Genomic DNA, 21085 nt, shown 5'->3' with positions numbered 1-21085 from the left:
ATTTTATTTTAAACACATCTTTAAAAAAACAGCTAAGGTACATTTTACAAAAAGAAATTAGCATTACTGTAACTATCTTAAAACTCAAATGCAACAAGCTTAAATTAGGCATTAAATTGACTGCTTCAGAAATATTTGCCTTAAAAAATATAAAAATAAAGTGAAGGAGAATGGAAAGATACTGTAATAAAAATCCGTAATTTGGTGCCATCCTGTTTAATGATGTATTATGATCATTGTGCTCATAAAGGAGAAATAATATACAATCCAGAGAAACCATTAGGAAAAAAACCAAGAACTTTAAAAAAAATCTGACATCATTTAGAGTCATTTAGAATTCATGACAGAAGAAAAAATTGGTCACAAGTAGGAAATTGGTCCTGACACTATGTTCCTTTGAATATACTATAATCAGCTATTGCAAAAAAAATTATAAATGATCAACAGTTGTATATCAGTATTTGGTTCTTCCAGTCAGGATAAATTTAGGAAGGCTCAGCTCCAAACCCTCTTTAGGACCAATATTGATTTATAAACTGCATCTATCAGTAAGCCCTGGGGAGTGTTTACCAAATGGGCCTACACTTAATTAAATTACTCTCTAGCCCTGCCAGCCACTGGGTATTTTAAAATGAGCAATTATAAGGATTAAGGAAGCCAGTACCTGTTGTTGTGTTCTCCAGATGTCCATGTTTTGGGCCTTGTAGAATTTTAAAGATGATCTGATCGTCCTCAGTGTCAGGGTCTGATGCCTTCAACACGCGGGAAGTGATGTAAATCCCATAGCAGCCATTTTTCAGGAGCCCCACTTGAGAAGGGGAATGCAAGAGTGTGATACGAGGAGCTGTTTTGTCCAGTTGGTCCACCTGGATCATCAACAACGACATACAATGTTAGCCAAAGGCCCCTCACCCCCATGCAACGTTGGGCTTTATTGGTTCAACAATGACACACTGTCCCGCGTTTTGGATTCCTTCTACTCCTCATTAGCGGATTCCTGTTAAAGACTGTCCTGTTCACAACAGCCTCAGCAAATATCACAGTGCTTGGAACAGAGGCCAACTTTCCACCGTAATCCTTGATCCCACTTTATCAATTTATCTATTGCCTGACTCCCACTTAGGAATACAAGTTCCGAGAGAGCAGGCGTCAGGTCTTTTACCGCCATGGATTCCCTGCACCTGGCACAGTGCCTGAACCATAACAGAAGCCCAGGGAATGTCTATTAAATTAATACACTAAAATTGACCCAAGAATTCTAGGGCAGACTTCATGTTAACTCCACAGAAGAACCTCCCCCATTTTCCTGGTGTTTAGTGATTTACAGACACAAAATTGTGAGGGTTTACAAATATATAGAAAAAATTTTTGGCATGTCTTTTTTTCAACTGGCAAAAATGTTGAATAAAAATAGAGATACCTCAGTAAGGAAAAAGTTAAAGGTGATTATTTCTAGACATTTGCATATTTGTTTCATTGAGGATGAGAGCCAGGTAGCTGAACAGGTGGACTAGATTTGTGAAGATGGTGGATGAGCAATTACTCGTAAGTGAGAACAGAAGTGTAGGTTCAAACACAACAAAGGACCTTGTTCAGTCTGTATGGAGCTCAGTGCATCTTGCATTTGTAAGATGACTGTTGTAGGTTAAGGACAGAGCAGGTTTGGATGGATTAGAACAGATTCGCCACTGATACTAGAAAATATGTAAAAGAATTTTCATTCCCCTCACTCCTAATCTCTCGGTTCTTAATTTCATTTACACCAAACTGATACTACTGTAAATCTTACTTTGCCCTAGCAAAGTAAAGAATTCATGTCAATGATAAGACCATGTATATTTTTGTGTATTATGATACAATGAACTACTCTGTAGCTATTAAAAAGAATAAGGGAGAAAATGAATTGATGATGAAAAATTTCCCCAATTTTGTGTTAACTGAAAAACCTAGCAAGTTGCAGAATAGAATTAGAATATAATTATAATACTATTTTTGTTAAAAATATATATTTATCTATACATAATGTTTGTATAGACATAGGCAAAAGTCTGGGAGATTTGCACAAATGTGTTCATTTGTTTTGGGGTGGAGAAAGATTACAGCTCCTCCTCTGTTTATTTCATAAGAAATTTTGTCACAACCAACCATTTTTTCCTCTCAAATTGGCAAGATTCTTAAAAAAAAAAAAAAAAGAAATAATTACAACTCACACTGATGAATATGTGAAGAAACAGATATTTTTATATTTTGCTGGTAGGGGTACAAAATAGTAAAAATTTTTCTGTATCTTGCAGAAACAGATATGTATGCAAAAATGATTGGATATATATTCACTAAAATACTACTTATAAAAGCAATTTACAAAAAGAATGAAAAGTCCACCAGGGGATTTATAAACCATCTCCACCTGAGACTGAGTTCCAAGCAGCCTTTAAAAATCATGCTATCAGGAATATGATTAGTTATCAAGAACTATCAGGAATAGTTAATGACATAAGGAAATGTTCAAAATACATGAAGATGGAAACAGGCAGCATGCATAAAAAATAGTATATATAATATCATCCCATTTTTAATTGAACAAAATAAAAGAATGGAAGAAAGCCCCCAACAATAGTTTTTGGAGTGGTATGGTCGTCAATAATTTTTTTTCTAGTAGTTTATGAATTATTTACAATACATACTTATTTTATAAACCAAAAAAGCAACAAACATTTTCAAAAGTCACAGTCATTCTTCTCCTCTCCTGAAGAGTATGGGTGGCAACTTTCAGAGCAGTGAGGTTGGGGGTCCAATTGTCATTGTGGCCTGTGAGGGAAGAAGCTCTGACAACCATGTGGCCAGTAAGAGAGATGGTTAGTGGAAGAAGAGGAAAATTAAAGTACTTCTAAGCCATACAAAAAATACCCAAGTTGATACTAAATGAATAGTTGAATGTAGGATGGTTGTTTTATTTTGGTTTTGGATGTTATAATTCCTTAAAAATGAAAGTGTTACAAAAGTAATAAATGCCTGTTGTGATCATGTGTTTTTAAAAAAACATCTAAACCCTAGCAACACGGTCCCGTCATGTCTCTGGTCACATTAAAATATATCCTAGGTCTTATTCAACTTCTAGCTTTGTCAAAAGTAGATCTTCTGGCTCAGTACACCAGAAGCATTTTTAAATATTGGGTTTCTAGATTTTTTTAAAAGAAAGCTCTATCCTTTGATAACTTGTGTTGTATTTACAGGAAATGCACAGAAAGCAATGGCATGACGTTTTTCTCCCTCACCTGACCCCTTTAAAGGAGAAGTACAGGTTGCAACAGTTGCAACAATTTTGGTCAGACAGAAAAGATTTCCTACAAAATGAATGTCAGGTTGTGACTGTGTCAGTTAAATACACCTGTGTTTTGGCGTAGTTTGGCCCTCAATTACTCAGGTACCACCAGAAAAATAGTTTACCCATAGTTGGGAGACTTATTTGGACTAGTTTACCACTCAGTGGTGGTCAACATCCATATTGTCTTGGCAGAAAAAGCTCTTGAAGGCAAGACACTGAGGGCGTCATCTCTCCTCCACTGCTGGTGGGTTCAGTCACTTTCTAAAGGCTCTTGACTTCTCTGCTCAAAGAGACTGAGGGTTCTGGGGAATTACTGGAGGAAGTTTGAAGCTTACCTTGTGGGGTTTTTACACATAATGATTTTTTTTTTTTTTTTTCAAGGAAAGCCTTATACTTTTGACAAAAAAAGAAACTTTACAATGTATGTCCAACATTTTCCTATCAGTAAATTCCACAACTTCCAATAGATAACTCTCTTATAATAGCCATGCTCTTTAAGATGAGTGTTGGTGTTGGGAGAGACCTGATTCAAGTTCTGGTACTTTCCCCAATCTCCATCCTCTTTTCCATCTGTGCTATGGAGTATAGGAAGGAACTGTGACGTCTACACTCAGAATTTATAATTCATATAAATTTGCAGCCAAAGAGACCCAGAAAAGTATCCCTGGTGGGACAGTACAGAGACAGGTCTCAACCTAGGTTAGGGAGTTAGGAATAAAAAAAAAAAAGACACTAACAGACTGAAGAGGGAATGTGACTAAGATCAATTAAAACGTATGATTAAAAATAAAAACAATAATTTTAATACAAAGTGCTTCTTACTGTGTCCACGATGTCAATATCTTCTTTCTTCTCCTAGTGCATCATTTCATTGCATTTTCTGGACCTCCTGATTGCCAAGGACTCATCCAGAACCCACTCTATGCTCTCAAGGCTTTCCTCATAGATAGACTCTGTGAGGCTTCATTTTATGTGTCAACTTTGCAGGGTGTGTTTTAGAGGGGATTAACGTTTACATCAGTAAATTTTGAGTAAAGAGATCACTCTCCATAATGCAAGTGGGCTTCAGCCAATCAATTGTAGGCCTTAAGAGAAAAGACTGAAGTCCCCCAAAAAGGAAGGAATGTTGCCTCCAGACTCCTTTGGGCTAAAGATTGCAACGTTAACTCCTGCTGAAATTTGTAGCCTGTAACCCCAGCACTTTGGGAGGCCGAGGTGGGCGGATCACGAGGTCTGGAGATCAAGACCATGCTGGCTAACACGGTGAAACCCCGTCTCTACTAAAAACAATACAAAAAAATAGCCAGGTGTGATGGCAGGTGCCTGTAGTCCCAGCTACTCGGGAGGCTGAGGCAGGAGAATGGCATGAACCCGGGAGGCGGAGCTTCCAGTGAGCCAAGATCGCGCCACTGCACCCCAGCCTGGGCAACAGGCAAGATTCTATCTCAAAAAAAAAAAAAAAAGAAAGGAAAAAAAAAAAGAAAGAAAGAAAGAAAGAAAGAAATTTGTAGCCTGACAACCTGCCCTGTGTATTTCGGACATGCCAGGCCCTAAAATTGCATGAGCCATCAGCCAATTTCCTAAAAAAAATGTCTCTTTGTCTCTTTCTTTTTTCTCTCTCTCTCTCTCTGTCTCAGAGCAATGGAAAAATGTAACTATTTTACTAGTCAGAAAGTATTCTGAAGCGAGAGATAAATTTTAACTATTTTGTGTTTGGTGAGAGTGTGTAGAAGAGGGTGAATTACTTCCAAGGAGAGTAGATTCAAGGGTTTGAGAGCCAGAATATACTTGATGTGTTTTGACTTAAAAAAGAAAAACACATTATGCCCTCCAGGAATCCTTGTAATAGTCAACAAATGTGGCAGCATAGTGTCATAGAAAGGACACAGAATTTGGGATCAGAAAGACTTGAGGTCTTTGTATGTATTTGATCAAATTATTTAACTCCTGAACTTGTATCCTCATCTATAAAATGTCAATAACAAAACTTGCTTCATATGAGTTTTATGAGAATCAAATAAGATTTATGTGGAGTGGATCTGGCCTGCAGTTAACACTAAAGGAACTGCAATTGCTGCTATTATTACCCTCATCATTATTACATGTGTAATAGTATAAAGATGCTGCCTCGTAAGTTTCAGCATCAAATATGTTTCAGGCCCTATGCGACTGCTTTGGATACCTAATCCTATTGAATTCTCACCACAATGCTGTAGGCATGTTTTTCAAAGAAGGAAAAGTAGATTCAGAAGAGTTAATGAATTCTTTAAGGTCAGACAGTTAATACATTGCAAAGCAGAAATTCAAACCTAGGTCTGTCTGGCTCCAAAGCCCACGGCTTTTGCTCCTTTCTGTGCTACCATCGACACTCACAGTCAGTCATTAGCACCTATGAGGGCACCATATCTCTTTCATTCATATTAATATGCTGTTTGTGCTGTAGATGCATAATCTGTATTTGAATTAAACAGGAAAGGAAATTAAAACACAGTTCTTGGCCAGGCGTGGTAGCTCACACCTGTAATCCCAGCACCTTGGGAGACCGAGGCAGGTGGATCATTTGAAGTCAGGAGGTCGAGACCAGCCTGACAGACATGGTGAAACCTAGTTACTACTAAAAATACAAAAACGTTAGCTGGGCATGGTGGCACATGCCTATAGTCCCAGCTACTCAGGAGGCTGAGGCAGGAGAATCGCTTGAGCCCAGGAGGCGGAGACTGCAGTAAGCCAAGATCATGTCACTGCACTGCAGCCTGGGTGACAGAGCAATACTCTGTCTAAAAAAAAAAAAAAAATAGTTCTTGATGTCACTGTTTTCACATCTCTGGCAGATGAACTGTGTTTTTCATACTTACCTGAATGGTGAATAAAACAGGTTCTTCCCACATTCTCCCATTCACAACAAAGCCTTGGTTTGTCCTGTCTGTGGCCATGAAAGTAAAGCAGTCAGTCTGGGAGTCCCCTCCTGAGTGCCGATAGGCCACATTCCTGCTGTCCACATCCTGCTGGGTGAAATTGTGTTGAAGTAGGCCTGTTCCCCACAGGTAGAGCTGGCCATGCTGGGGGAGCTGAACCAAGAGGAAGGTGAGATTCTCCGCAGCTGTGTCAGGGTCAGTCAGCTGAAGGAGGTCAGGGGAAAGCAGGCCCACGGCCCCCTGGGCCAGTCTCAACCCCTTGTTCCTGGTTACCACGGGCAGGGCTCTGTCCACAGTCTCCAGCGTGATCTCAAACACCCCATGCTCGGTCCGCAGTCCATTGCTGATGACGAATCTGGCAAAGAGAGGTAAGGCAGCCTTCAGCATGGATTCTTGTGTCACCATCTACTGGAATGAAACGATAATAATACACACCTTTACTAAAGGGTATGTTGTGTTGTGACTCAAATGAAAAATCAAGGGCAGATCTTGCAGAAGAATCCCTATCATTAAACCAGTCACTAGAGTAATGCATAAATGGACCATTCTACACCCAAGAATATTTTCCCAACAACATTAATGATAGACCCATGTGATACAACAGGGGAATTCTGACAATCCTATTTCTCAGGCTCACCAGTGCTTAATGTGCCTTGCACCACATAAAAATTTCACAACCAATGAGACTCATCATACGAATTTGAAGAGCATACCCCCTTTATTTATTTATATTTTTTCAATTTTTTTTTCATGGGTGTGTAATAAAGTTGTAAGTCTGATAACTTGGAGACCAATAGATTAAAGTGCTAAATGGGTTGAATTTAGCTAATTCATTCTACTCATATGTTTTTATGGTAGATTTCTTAATAGCAGATCACATTTCTCAGACATGTAATCTCACTTAAATCATCTTTCCCTTCCAGGCCTCATTTCCACAGCTCTGAAAAATGAATGGGATGGACTAGAAGATCACTAAGTACCACCCAACTCTAAAATATTACAGGAGGCTCTAATCTCTTACAGTTTACATGTGCTTCTGCACTTTCTCCCTGTAAGACAGGTGAGAGTTATGCTACACAAGGATTATCTTCCTGCTTCAAAGAAAGGTTCAGAAAGTTGATGGGAGATCATAAGGCAGGTAGGAGATGAAGCTGAGACTAGAATGCAGGTCTTCTGATCCCTGCACCCTCTACTCTTGCAGAGTTTAAAATAAATGCTGGCTTAACAATCCACCACAAAGAGTTGTGATGCCTGAGCACCGCTGCAAAACTGTAAAAAGAAAGCTGAAATGATACGCATTTGAGATAAGCAAAATCTTTCTTATAGTCTTAAATTTGTGATACCATAACGTGCTTTTGATTATATTGATCATGAAACCACATTCTACTGAAGACAATTTCACAATAACACTGATTTAAATGATCTTTGTAGCATTTCAACGTGTAATTTTTATTTTAATAAGAATTAAGAGTATCATGAAATTACGCAAAGAAGTCACAATATTAAAACTCCAAAAAGTTAGGAAATCATTACTATCAAATGGGACTGACAAATTCACTGTACACCAAAGAAATGTACTTAGAAATAATCAGAGTTGTGTCTTATTAGCTTTTCTCCATGTACCGTAGTTGCTGGAAATATTCGTGAAGGATGGACTCTTCTATTCCACTGATACAAAAATCTCTAAAAATAATGTTTTTGTAGAATATATAAATTAATAGGACATTTTTATGTATAAATTTTATATACCTATATAAATTGTATATTTTCTTTGGTGCTTCTTTTTTAATTAGAGAAGTTATGGCATTTATATTTATTTTACAAATCTGGCAGATTTGACTAACAGTCTCTTTATTCTTTGTGAAATGTGTCTTGTCCTTCAGGGTTTGAGCATCAATCCTTCTAAGCATGAAGAAACCTGAAACTAGATAGTGTGAGAGCAATTAGTCAACCAGCCTGCCTGCGACCACAGACTCGGGGAAGGCAGTTAGACAAAAAGTAAAAAGAGATGAGTTTGGCTGAGTACTGATATTGCTTTGAAGGCTACGCTGAAGTTTTTTAGTTTTCTAATTATCTAGTTAATAAGACTGCCAACAAGGAAAACATGTCTGATTTGATGCAAAGAAAAAGAAATACATGTCCAAAAAGTTAAAACTGCTAAATGAAATACAACAAATAAAGTAAACTTTGACATTTCACACACCTAGACTTGCAAAGAATGAAACCTGACACATTTCCCCCATAGCAGCATTTTTTACAGTTTGTAAAGCTATTCAATTGCCTTTAGAATTATAGATTGAGCAAAACCACATAGTTTCCTTAAAACAACCCAATCAGTTATCCTTTCATGAAATTAAACCTTTGATAAGTATATTTTTAACAAATTGGGAAATTTCATCACTGGATCATGAGGTATTTATAAAATCAATTATTTATTAAAAAAAGATGCCGGTGCAGTGGCTCATGCACATAAACCCAGTACCTTGGTAGGCCAAGGCAGGCAGATGGCTTGAGTCCAGGAGTTCGATACCAGCCTGGGTAACATGGCAAAAACCTTTCTCCACAAAAAATACAAAATTTAGCTGGGTGTGGTGGTGCGTGCCTGTAGCTCCAGCTACTAGGGAGGCTGACTTAGGAGGATCACTTCATCCTGGGAGGTCGAGGCTACAGTGAGCCATGAACGTGCCACCACACTCCAGCCTGGGCAACAGAGAGAGACCCTGTCCCAAAAAAAAGAAAGAAAAAAGAAAGAAAGAAAGAAAAGAAATGAAACGAAACGAAAAGAAGAGAAAGGAAAGGAAAAGAGGCCAGGCACCATGGCACACGCCTATAGTCCGGACACTCTGGGAGGCTGGGGTGGGCGGAGCACTCGAGCTCAGGAGTTTGAGACCAGCCTGGGCAACATGGCAAAACCTCATCTTAAAAAAAGAAAAATAATTTTAAAAAAAGAAAATCAAGGAACCTAGAAAAATATGTCTGTTCTTCAAACTTTTTACTTAGTTACCTTCACAGTTTCAAAAGTAAATTGATACACATTTTTAGGTATAAAATTATGCTTTATTTCTCAGGCAGAGCCTGAGAACAGAGTTATGCCTTTATTCTATTGTTTTTCTGTTACTTTTTCATATTCCCCCCAGATCCTATCATCTCACCCATGATAAAATAAAGAAGGAGGCTAGGTGCTCCCTCAGTGCCTCCAAGTTCCCTTTTTCCCATTTTCCCCCTCCAGAAATATGTTTCACAACTCTCATTCTACTCTGTTTCACAAATAAACTGGCTCTCTATTCCTTACCAGATCCCTATATCAAATGTGCTCTGTGGAGAGGGTTAAATCAGCCATTGGTACGTTAGCGTAAATGTAAGCCAAAGGATGTGTATTTTTAGCATTAGCATTAATTGTAGAGCTATAGACATTGTGCACTATTAAAAGTTTGTCAAATATCAGCAGAGAAGGAAGAAGAAAGAAGGGGAGAGATGGGACCAGGAGCAACAAAGCCAAATGCAAGCTTGAGTGAGTGCCAGGGACTCCATCAGAGGTAGCCATCTTGAATATCTAATTCTGACTTTCCTCTCTGGAGAATGAATTGCAAAAATGCTTGACGAGGTCCTCAAAGCTCATCTCAGGACGGCCACATCTACTCGATGTGTGCATGGCCTCTGTGAGGTCACTGAAGTTGTCTTATGATCCAGGCTGTCCATCTCAAACCCCTCCCTGCTGGATGATCGCGATCTGCCCACGTTGGAAACAGGCAGCCTGCCATCAGACAGATGGGAGTGAGGGCACGTGGGCCACAGACCACAGAAGAGTAAGAAATATGTTTTCTGAGGCCAGTGCTCCCATCTGGGACACCAAGGCAGCTGTCTGTGCTGACCTAAAGCTAATAAGCCAGGGGTGAAAATGATGCAATTTCTAAACATGACTGGATCAAACACATCATTCCACTTTCACAAGTAACAGTGCAAACTACTCACAGGCAGAGAGGCATCATCAGAGAGAGGGACAGAGTGAATGGTTACGGTTGAGTTCCCGGTCAAAATAAAGCTAGCAGAACAAGTCAAACAAGGTCAGTGCTGTTTGTGTCTGGAAAAGCTGACCGATCAGATGGTCTTCCAAATATCCCCTCCCCTAAATCCTCCAAATATATTCTCAAGGTTTAAAACCATAAAGCCATTGCTATGCTGGTATCCATTCTGAGGTGAAGAAGTTGGTGGTAGCAGCCCTTCTGTGGGTCCATTTTGTTTAATTTCCCTTATTACATCCCCCTGAGAAGAGATGCAGCCAGGATGACCACTGCTCTCATGAAATTTGGGGAATGACTCTCAGATTTGACTGGGGTGCCTGCCTGGTCTGATTTCACCATTACCACGGTGCTTTCAAGCTTTCTGCATTGCCTGGCAATAGAGTTGGCTGAAGAAGCTGCCATCTGTCATGGCATTTAAGAGATAAAAATGGAATCATAAATAGCGCCAGCTCCTCAGAAAAAAAAAAAAAAAGTCCAGCCGGCATGTCAAAATGGAGGACATTAGCATGTTCTTTTAGTACCCGGCTGCCAGCAGCTGAAGTCAGCTTGCTAATCACTCGGTGTCATCTGTCCTAGAACATGCTGCCAAATCTTTCTTCCAGGCCAGCAGCACCAAACAATGCAGGAGAAATTTATGATTCACAAAATATTTTTGCAGAAGGTAAAATCTGACTATTAAACTCCCCCATTTAATTAATGCTGCCATAGCTTACATTAAAAAGGGAAGGGGGAAAATCCTCTGCCACAGAATTTATCTCTTCTACCCAGCCAAATTCCTTGCCAAATTTAACAGCAAGCAACATAAATTTAGGTGATTAGATTGGTTGCATATATTTAATTTTTAAAAAGCACCATGATCACACTTTCATTAAAACAGGCTTTCAGCTTTGGTTTAGCGCCACTTGACAAACAACATAGCAGTCCGTGATTGGGTTAGTGAAATGATAAGATTAAAATTCGGGTCTTGGGCAGATGCTAGGCTCTTCCATTATAAATATGTAAAACTGCTGGCCAAATATCAGAATGACACATTGAGGAGGTTCCTTCGCACAAATGCATATTCTCCACAAATTTTTGGTACAACGAGGTATAATGGAAAGAACCTTCCACTGGAAATGAGGTCTGAGCCCCAAATTCAGCAGTGATACTCAGTTATATCAGTTTAGGTGACTTCCTTTGCCTCTTGGAACCTTGGTTTTCTCATGTGTAAAATGGGAACACTACTGCATCTCTCGCAAGGTGGTGGCATAAGGCTTAAGAAAAATAACGTACAAAAAAGAGTCCAGGACATTCTCTGGTGCATTGCAGGTGTTCAGGCAATGCCAGATTTCCTATGTGTAAATAAGGGATTGGACCAAATCAATGCTTTTCAGCCTTTGTTGTTTATTTTCTCCCTAAAACCTTGTTTCCTAATCTTGAGTAATTGACATCATATTTTTGCCATATGCCTGTACTATGTGTACTCTTATTATTTACTAGTTTGCTTTCTATCAATTCAATTTTTAACTTGAATCAATGTATTTGGTTAAAAGGAAACTTTTTAACTACTAAAAACTGAATATTAGCAAGCACAAAAAGTTTGCTTTCTTATATTTAGTTTTATAGTATTTATAGTATTGTTTTTAGTGTCAACACTCACATACTCACACACAACACATATACCTAAGTTCCATCAGTACATGGGGCTGAAGGCCCCAGAACCTCAATCTCTGGGAGGCCCTAAAAAGGCTTCTATAAATTCTTTTTTTTTTTTTTAAGATGGAGTTTCACTCTTGTTGCCCAGGCTGGAGTGCAGTGGCGCCATCTTGGTTCACTGCAACTACTGCCTCCCGGGCTCAAGCGATTCTCCTGCCTCAGCCTCCTGAGTAGCTGGGATTACAGGCGCCTGCCACCACTCCCAGCTAATTTTTTGTATTTTTACTAGAGACAGGGTTTCACCATGTTGACCAGACTGGTCTCGAACTCCTGACCTCAGGTGATCCACCCACCTTGCCTCCTAAAGTACTGGGATTACAGGCGTGAGTCACCACCCCAGCCTCAACCTCCATAAATTCTTGAGGCTCCTCAGAACATATTCAGAACAACAGACTGGACCAGACCATTGATGGCTAGTCCTGACTGCATTAGAATTACCTGAAGATATCTTTCAAAAATACAGATTTCTGGGCCTGAGACTGGACTTACCAAAGTTGCCTCTCTGGGGTAAGGCCCAAGAATATGCATTTTGTAGTTCTCTCTGGCAATTATCTGAGGATCTAGAAATGTAGAAATTCCTGGGATAAATGATTTCTAAAATGCCATCTAATAAGACTTTTTCTAGATGCAAATTAGGAAATTTTTACAGTATTACCAATCCTTACATATGGAGGTTTTGTTTTTTATTCTCACCATTTGATTAATATCTAACCTTCATTTCTCAATATCTTTATGCATTCAGTCCTGTGTTCTCCAGCAAGGTCACTGTTTTCTTCAAGACAGTCACTAATGTCTTCAGCAGACTGTCCTGTAGGCATTGACAGAGGGAAGCAGGAAAGGAAAGAAGCTAGAAGTTCCAGAAATGCATGTAAAATTAAAAGCCCTGGATCTGATACAAACGTATTAAGCCAAGAAGCACCCAGCCTCCATTAGCAAACAGGAAAAAATGAACAATCATTGCTCCTCTTGGTAACTCCTTTCCTCCTTCAAGATCATACTTGGTGTTTTAAAGATTGGAAATAAGAAGGTCATCAAGGAAAGAACATAATGACAACAACAATGACAATAATAGTAGTAGCTAACACTTACTTAGTTCTTCCTATGCGCCAGGTGTTGTTCCACTAATACTTTACACGCATAAGCTCATATAAACCTCCCACAACCTTGTGAGGCAGGTGCTACGAGTATCATTCCATTTCACAGAAGAGGAAACAAGAGCACAGGAGGTTGTGTAACCTGATGAAGGTCACAGAGTTGTGAGTCACTCACGTAGCTCTTGCCCCCAAGCCTGTATCTTAACTTCACTACTCCACCTCTCAAACAAAAGAGCCAGCTTGAAAAGGAATCCCCACATCTCACGTTTTAGTGAATGCTTAGCAACACTCAAAGACTGAACTAGTTAAAATATTGATCAATTAAATGCTTACCTGCTTGTTAAAGGACATTTATCAAGAGAAAAAAATAAGAGATTAGTTCCAACTTTCTGAGACTTTTTGTTTTGTTTTGTTGGATTATCCAAATCAGCTTTCAAAAATCATTTTAATGCTAAAAAGGTGAGCAGCATCCTCTTTACTGACATTTAACCAGTGTTTATCAGAGCAGACATACTGAATTTAGATAGGTAAAAGATAGAGGACAGTGATATTTGAACATGGGTGTAACAGTGATACTTGATAGTTTATGGGAACCTATTGAATAATATAGGAGTATGCCCCATTTATGTTATTTTATAGTGCTCTTTAGAAGACTGTACTGTGACATGGTGAAAATTACACCAGGAGCCAAAAGTGTGGGTGTACAATAGACAAACCAATGCTCTCCAGGCCTCCTTCTGAATTGACAAAAACTCAAAACTGGATTGTGCACAATGGTTCGCTCAAAGTCCAACATTTCCCAGTCCTCATGCCCGGCCTGGGGATCTGTGTTTCTCTCCAGGACCTCAGGTTCAGCCAGCTTTGAGAGCTGCGAGATTATAGATCTTCTGGAGTTGCTCTTGCTTTATGTGACTTGAAACAAATTTCCATATTTTAAATGAATGTAGATTTTCATTAATGTTGTATCTTTGCCTTTTCACCAGATTGTTATTCATTCCAATGATTTATTTGATACAGAATTCTGGAACAGGTGCGCAGCCCCCAATTATAACATTGTTTCTGTGGGGAAATATGATCTACTTTATGACAACATGATTTATGATATAGTTACCAGAACACGTTGTGTCAAAAGGCAGTGTCTGCTTATGCCAAATGTTTACTAATAAATGCTTTTTCGTCAGACAGAAAAACATACTCCAAAAAGAGGGAAATTACTTTTCCAGGTCTATCTTTAGCTGGGAGCCTCAGCTTTTCACATTTCTCCTCGTAACAGAACTTGCATAAAGATCTGTTTACTGTGTTTATTTTTTGATAACAGGCCCGAATTTCTTGCTTTGCTGCTGTCATTTTAATTGTGTATCTTCACCTTACATACAACAAGGCAGTAAAAGAAAAACACAGCTGCACCAGAGCTGAAAAATGACTCATTTTTTTCTCCTTTTCTATCCTTTGTTTAAAAAAACAAATTTCATTCTATATATTTAAGGCATACAGCGTGATGTTGTAAGATACACATATTTTGTAAAATGGTTACTATAGTGAAGCATATTAACAGATCTCCTTTTCTGTAAGTATTAATCCAAAGAAGGGGTTTGAAAAGTTTCCATGGGGCTCACCTGAATCTGTCACTGGAGACAGTCACCTTGCTCTTGTGTACATAGCAAACGGTCTGCCCCGCTATATCCATTTGGCTGAAGCTTGTAATGGGAACTCCAGGATAGTGAACATATTCGACCTGACCATATTGTGGAGGGGAGGTAATGACATAGAGCAGTTCCTCAGGCTTGTCTGTTCCATCCACAGCCAGGAGAGTGGTGGTTGTTAAGAAACCTCTGTCACCTTTAGACACCACGAGTGGTTTTGTAAGGATGACAATATCACCTACATGACATAAGAGGTTATGGTCAAGAATCGTATCAAAAAATATATTGTGTCCAAGGCAAAGGCTGAAGACAAAGGCCAAAACTGTGCAAAAATCAAAATTAATATGACATAGAAAGGTTTATATAACTATTATGAATAAAAATAATTAACCAAAAGACATGAGCAGATATTTCACAGAAGAAGAAATTCACATGGCCAGTAAAGATATTTTCAAATGCTCAAGCTCATTAGTAATTATGGAAATACAAATATCATGATAAATTGTCATGTCATAACTTTTCGATTGGCAAGGATGTAGAAGCCTGACTGTACGAAGTGTTGAAGAAGACATAGATCAAGAGAGCCTTGCATACAATTTTGGGAAGACTGTAAATTGGTACAAGATTTGGCATTATTTTGTAAAGAGTCGAATGTTCACATATGCCTTGACTCAGCAATTCCACCCCAGCTATTTACTTCAAAGAAACACTTGCCCTGCTACCCTTGGAGACATGCACCCAAATGGTCATTGCAGTACTGTCTGTAATTGAAAGCATTACACACAACCCAAATGCCTTTGCGAAAAGTGAATGTATACACAAACTGTGTTCTATTCATACAACTGAATTTCATGCAGTAGTCAAATGAATGAACTACAGCTACATGGAACGACACAGATGTAGTATGTTAACATTCATTAGTTATATGAGCAAGCTGAGAAAACGATAAAAGTAAGAAAATAATACAAAATTTAGAGCCATATTTTTTTCTGGAGAAGGTAGGAAGATGTCTATTATTAATATTCCAGTCCTTCAATTGTGTGGTAGTTGCACAAATGTTCATGATATATTTTTTAAATGTATATTTATACAACCATATTCATATCAGGATTGCTCACAATAGCCAAGAGATGCAAACAACTCAAGTGCCTCTTAACAGATGAGTAGATAAACAAAATGTGGCATACACATACACTGTAATACCACTCAGCCTTAAAAGGAAAGGGAGTCCTGGCACATGCTACAACATGCATGAACCTTGAGGACATTATGCTAAGTGAAGTAAGCCAGTCATGTAAAGATATATACTATATGATTCCACTTACATGGAGTACCTAGAGTAGTAAAACTCATAGAGACAGAACATAGAACAATGGTTGCCAGGGAGGGGGAAGTGAGGAATCATTATTTAACGGGTATAGACTTTTAGTTTTCTGAGATGAAAAAATTCTGGAGATTGGATGGACAACAACATGAATATATTTAACACTATGAACTGGTACACTTAAAAATGGTTAAGATGGTACATTTTGTATAATGCGTAATTTACCATTATTTTTTTTTAAATGTATGACTGAGGAAGGTAGAAGTGGGTCACACATGGACCAATGATGCAGTTTCACAAACTAGGGATTATAATTGAATTTTGTTCACCTGAGGCCCATTACAAAGTGATCATATCTCAAATACAGAGCTTCTACTCTGTGTCAGGTACAGAACGTTCTTGTGACGTATTGTCTTATCATATCCCCAGATTATAAATGAGGAAGCTAAGGTATAGAAATGCTAACTTACCTGCTTATGGTCACACTATTAATAAAACATTGAGTGAGAATTTGTACTCAAGCCATCTGAGTCCAGAGCACAGGCTCTTAAACACTGCATTATTTTGTTCCATGTCTTTAATATCTAGGGAGCTCTTGTGAACTAATACTAAAAGGGTGAATATCCAAAAAGAAAAACACGTGATGTAAATGCCAAGCCATTTCTGAATTTAAAAACATAGTGGCCAAAAAATTTTTTTAAAGATATTCAGTCTCATGAGGAAATAAGAAATACAAATAAACCATCAAAGTGGTACAATTTTAACCAGTGGTTCCCAATGACAAGCAATTTTGCTCCCCAAGGGACATTTGGCAATGTCGGGAGACATTTTTGGTTGTCATAACTGGGAGTTGCTACTGGCTTCTAGAGGGCAGAGGCCTGGGACGCTGCTAAACATTTTGCAATGCACAAGGGAGTCCCCTGCAACAAAGAATCCTCCATCCCAAAATGTCAATAGTGCCATGATTGGAAAACGCTGTTTCAGATTACTAAATTGGTCTTTTCATATACTATGCTTTTATCTCAAAATGCTATGCAACTTCAGTCCTACACAGAATCAAAGACCATTCTAAATTTAAGTCAAAACCTTAGCCACAGATGCTACAAAGAGAAGCAAGATGAATACGTCAAGGAAGTAAGAAGAATGAATTAGGTGGGGGAAACAAAAAGCACCCAGGAGAGGTTTCACCAGGAGCAGGAAATGGACCTGAGGGGAGGAAGAGCAACCGGCTCTTGCCTTGATGCAATTTTTCAGCATTGTAAGGGCAGAGTATAGGTTAGAGTCAACTATATACAATGTCCTCCTAAACTTATCTGAAAGATCTCAACATCATTTCTGCCACTGTGCAAATCAGAAGACACAGCAACACAGCAATTGGGAAGCTTAATGTTATTTATAATAGCTCCCAAATGGAAACAACCAAATGCTCAATTTTAAGGTTGTGATTAAATCTAACTCTTCAGTACAGTCTTGTTTAGAGATAAACAATTATGGCTACAAAGTTATGCAGCAACCTGCAAAAACTCATGTTAAGTAAAAAAAACAAAACAAAACAAAACAAAAAAAACTGTACAGTGACAAAACACCACTTTGTAAGAGGAAACAAAGAAGAAAAAATTTGAACTGAAAATATTAATAGGATAATGTGTCTACTTGGTATACGTTTTCAAAAATCATTTTAGAAAATAATCACATGTCAATTGCAGCACAGTCTGGCAATGCAATGGCCAACTTTATTTCCTTTCTTCTTGGGTGCAAAGCTAAAGTTTCTATTGCCCAGCCTCTCTTAATGTGGCATGTGACTGTGATTCAGCCACTGGAATGTGTACAAGAGAAGTACACAACCTTCACACCTAGTGCATGACATCCCCTAATTTTCTTCCATATCTCACTTCCTGAGTGACTCTAAGGCCTTCAGAATAAGGGAATGTCTAGATATAAAGAGTTCCTAGATGACTATGTGGAACAGAGCTCTCCTATATCACTGTAAAGCTGTGTTGTGCTGAGCCAATGAGAAGGTGGCCTACTCTGATATACTAGTTGTCTGCCCTAATATATTACTTGTATTACATTTTGCCTGGATATATATTTATGATGAACATAGTTGTTTTGCAGGGAGAGATAAATGTGTACAGTAACATCTAGCTTATCTGAAGTCACTTATTAGACTTTTTTAAGGAACACATTACAACCAGGAAATAAGCAAATAAAATATATTATTATATAGCTCAAAGTAAACACCTCAAGATCAAACTGAATTAATTTTTTAAAACTTTAGAACAATTATAATTCTGCCACACATAAAGCAAGATTTTTTTTTATTATTGCATTTAAGCATTCAATTTACCTCTGAGCTTCCTGGCAGCCAAGGCAAAAAAGAGAAGCATTCAGTCAACTAAGCATGTACTGAGGATCCAAGATTATGCTTCATCCTGGGACTATCTACATCCTGGGATAACACAGATGAATGAGATATGATCCTCACACAAGCTGAAGCAAAATTACAGGGTAGTAACAGTTGGGTATCAAGAGCTTCTACTCTTCCTTGCCGAGCTTTTTAAAAAAACTCTCCTCCATCTACCATTTAACTCTCCCCCATTCACCATTTATACAACTCATTCTGCTTAATTAACTCACAAGAAGCTTATCTTATAGTGTCTTTCCCTGTCCCTAAAATGTATATGTTAGCACTTTCAAAGTGAAAGAAGCAACAACTTCCAGCCTTTCTAATGACAAAGTTTATCTTTATTGTTTTTAAATTTTAAAATATATTTTTCGTTTATTGAGAAGTATTTTTCCTTTGAAACTCCATTTTCCAGTGATAGATCACTTCCTGAAGATAAAACTAGAGTTACACATCAATTAGGTAAAATTTTACTTAAAGCAAAAAAAAAAAAAAAATCCTAACAGTTAAAGTAGCCTGTATAGCCATATTGTATGCAAAGCTGAATTTCCAATAAACTTTAAAAAATAATGAATGGATTGGCTACTTCTGTGAACCTCATATGTCCCAGGCAAAGCAGGTGAGAAGCCAAAGGATCTAAACATAAATGATAGAATTTCAAAGATGAAGAGTGGCAGGAAAAAAGGAAAGAAGGGAGGGAAAGAGAGAGAAAGAAACAAATGTGGAATACTTATACCAGTTAGCAAAGTTGATCCCAGTAAACCTTGGTAGACACGCTTTTTACCTTTTTCCATGTCCTTGATGGTGATTTGACAGTCAAGAGCAGGGGACCTGTTGTGCCATCCCAAAGGTAGAAGGTGAAGCTATCTCGATTCTGGGAATCCATTGCCCCAGTGTGTGTGTATCTCAGCAAGTTCAGATCCACTTCCTCCTGAGTACACTTCATGCCAGGGGAGAGAGGAACCCAGTCCCTCCCTATCTGGAAGGAGCCAGAGTTAGTCAGCTGCTCATGGTTTTTTCCCCCCGCCAAAGTATGTTAGTGGACATTTTCTGTATCCCCTAAAAACCTCCAATACAAATAATATTTCAGGGAAATTCCAGATTACTTTTTGCCATTCTACCTGACTTTTTTCTTTTCAAAGAAATATATTAGAATAATTTGAGAACTTGGAAAAACACTGGCTTCAACCAAAGGGTTTCAGACAAAGTCAAACAATACAACAGCATTGTTACTTCCAAGGTATTTATCATAAGCAATCATAGCTGATTAAATATTCCAGTTAATGAGAGCAGGTGGGTAATCGAGCTCTTGGAATGGATTCTTTAGAAATTAAATGTGTTTCTTTTAGAGTTTCCATTTTTTAGTTCTTTTCGTTGTTCAACTAATCAAATACATTTTTTCATATCAAATACATTTTTTCAATAATGGCTCATTACTAGGCTTATCTGAAGCAGACAAAACAAAAATAGAACAGATGCATTTACTCCCCAGTATGTTTCCAGCCTTAGTAAAGAAAGAAAATGATGGGGATCACTATCACTCCCTACATTTATATCCTAAGTCATCAAAAAAAATAAACTGCAAATATCATATATTATTTTTATCAGAATCTTCTAAAAGCCAACATTATTTAAGCATATATTTTGTAGGGAGCTTGATGCAGAAATTATGGCATTTTGAATTTAAAAGGTTCTTATGCTGAGGGGGGTGGCTAAGAACTGAGAGTAGTAGAAAAATGTAATCATAAATCTTTATTAACTTATTAATAATCCTATTATTATTCATTTATGGTACACAGCTTTCCCTGGGAATGGCTCATAAAAAGTCATTAGATATAATTTTTTAAAAAGTCATCTTAACATTTATTATATGATATTATCTTGTGGTTTTACTGTCTAATTTAAGAGTCTAAAACAGAAATGTAAATCATTTACTTTTTATTCCCCTTGATACTTTGGTCTCAGACTTTGCCCATTTGAACCTAAACAATAAGGGTTCTGGTACAGCAAGGGGAGGTGGGACTGCGGTGGAATGAAGACACTGATCTTTCATCTTTTAAGTTCATGTCAGATAGAACACAGATTTCCAGATTCCACAGACTCCCAGTTCCTGGCAAAAGAGCTTTGTCCTCCTCTCTTCCCATTGTGCTACCACTTGCCTTTATGTCATTCTACTTGATAACGTTTCTTTCTCTTTAATATGTTTATCCACCTGATATTTATAGACTTATGTTCTGCCCTCATGCTCACTGGATGGAAGTTAATTACATCATAATAATTAAGCTAGTGTTTCTTTCCATAAGATCTATTTGCCAATATAATTTTTAAAACAGACTCTTTCAGGTTTTAAACGGGAAAGCCTGCAATTCTATTTCACATTTTCCCTTTTCTAATCTTGTCTAAGGAAGTAAGCACAGAAGAAGACATATTTTCCTCTCTCGTGTCTCCATGTAATTCCTTACTTGCACTCCAAAATGTTAGATTGACTTAATAGAATCATTTGAAGACCCAGAAATAGAAAGAAAATAAAAGTCAGATTCAAGATGGGGAAAACTAAGAGAAGTCAACAAGAAAACAAGAACGCTTGGGAGACTCCAGGAGGGCTGGAGTGCTGGTCCTTGGTCTTGGAAAGACTCGAAGAACTGCTAGGGAGCTGGGAGATA

The 21085-nt window shown here is 38.1% G+C and overlaps 1 protein-coding gene across 1 annotated transcript in view; it reads right to left on the bottom strand.

Moving 5' to 3' along the window:
* The window catches only part of FREM1 (FRAS1 related extracellular matrix 1), a 171935-nt gene that overhangs the window by 35406 nt on the left and 115444 nt on the right, over nucleotides 1-21085 (bottom strand). The window contains 5 exon segments of the mRNA XM_050759578.1: nucleotides 665-866; nucleotides 6181-6595; nucleotides 14668-14932; nucleotides 19207-19260; nucleotides 19263-19401. Coding sequence (XP_050615535.1) covers nucleotides 665-866; nucleotides 6181-6595; nucleotides 14668-14932; nucleotides 19207-19260; nucleotides 19263-19401 — 1075 coding nt within the window.

The sequence above is a fragment of the Macaca thibetana genome, chromosome 15, assembly GCF_024542745.1.
Source record: "Macaca thibetana thibetana isolate TM-01 chromosome 15, ASM2454274v1, whole genome shotgun sequence".
Lineage (NCBI taxonomy): Eukaryota > Metazoa > Chordata > Mammalia > Primates > Cercopithecidae > Macaca > Macaca thibetana.
The sequence above is the reverse complement of the archived record's forward strand: the minus strand, read 5'-3'. Positions and strand labels throughout refer to the sequence as shown.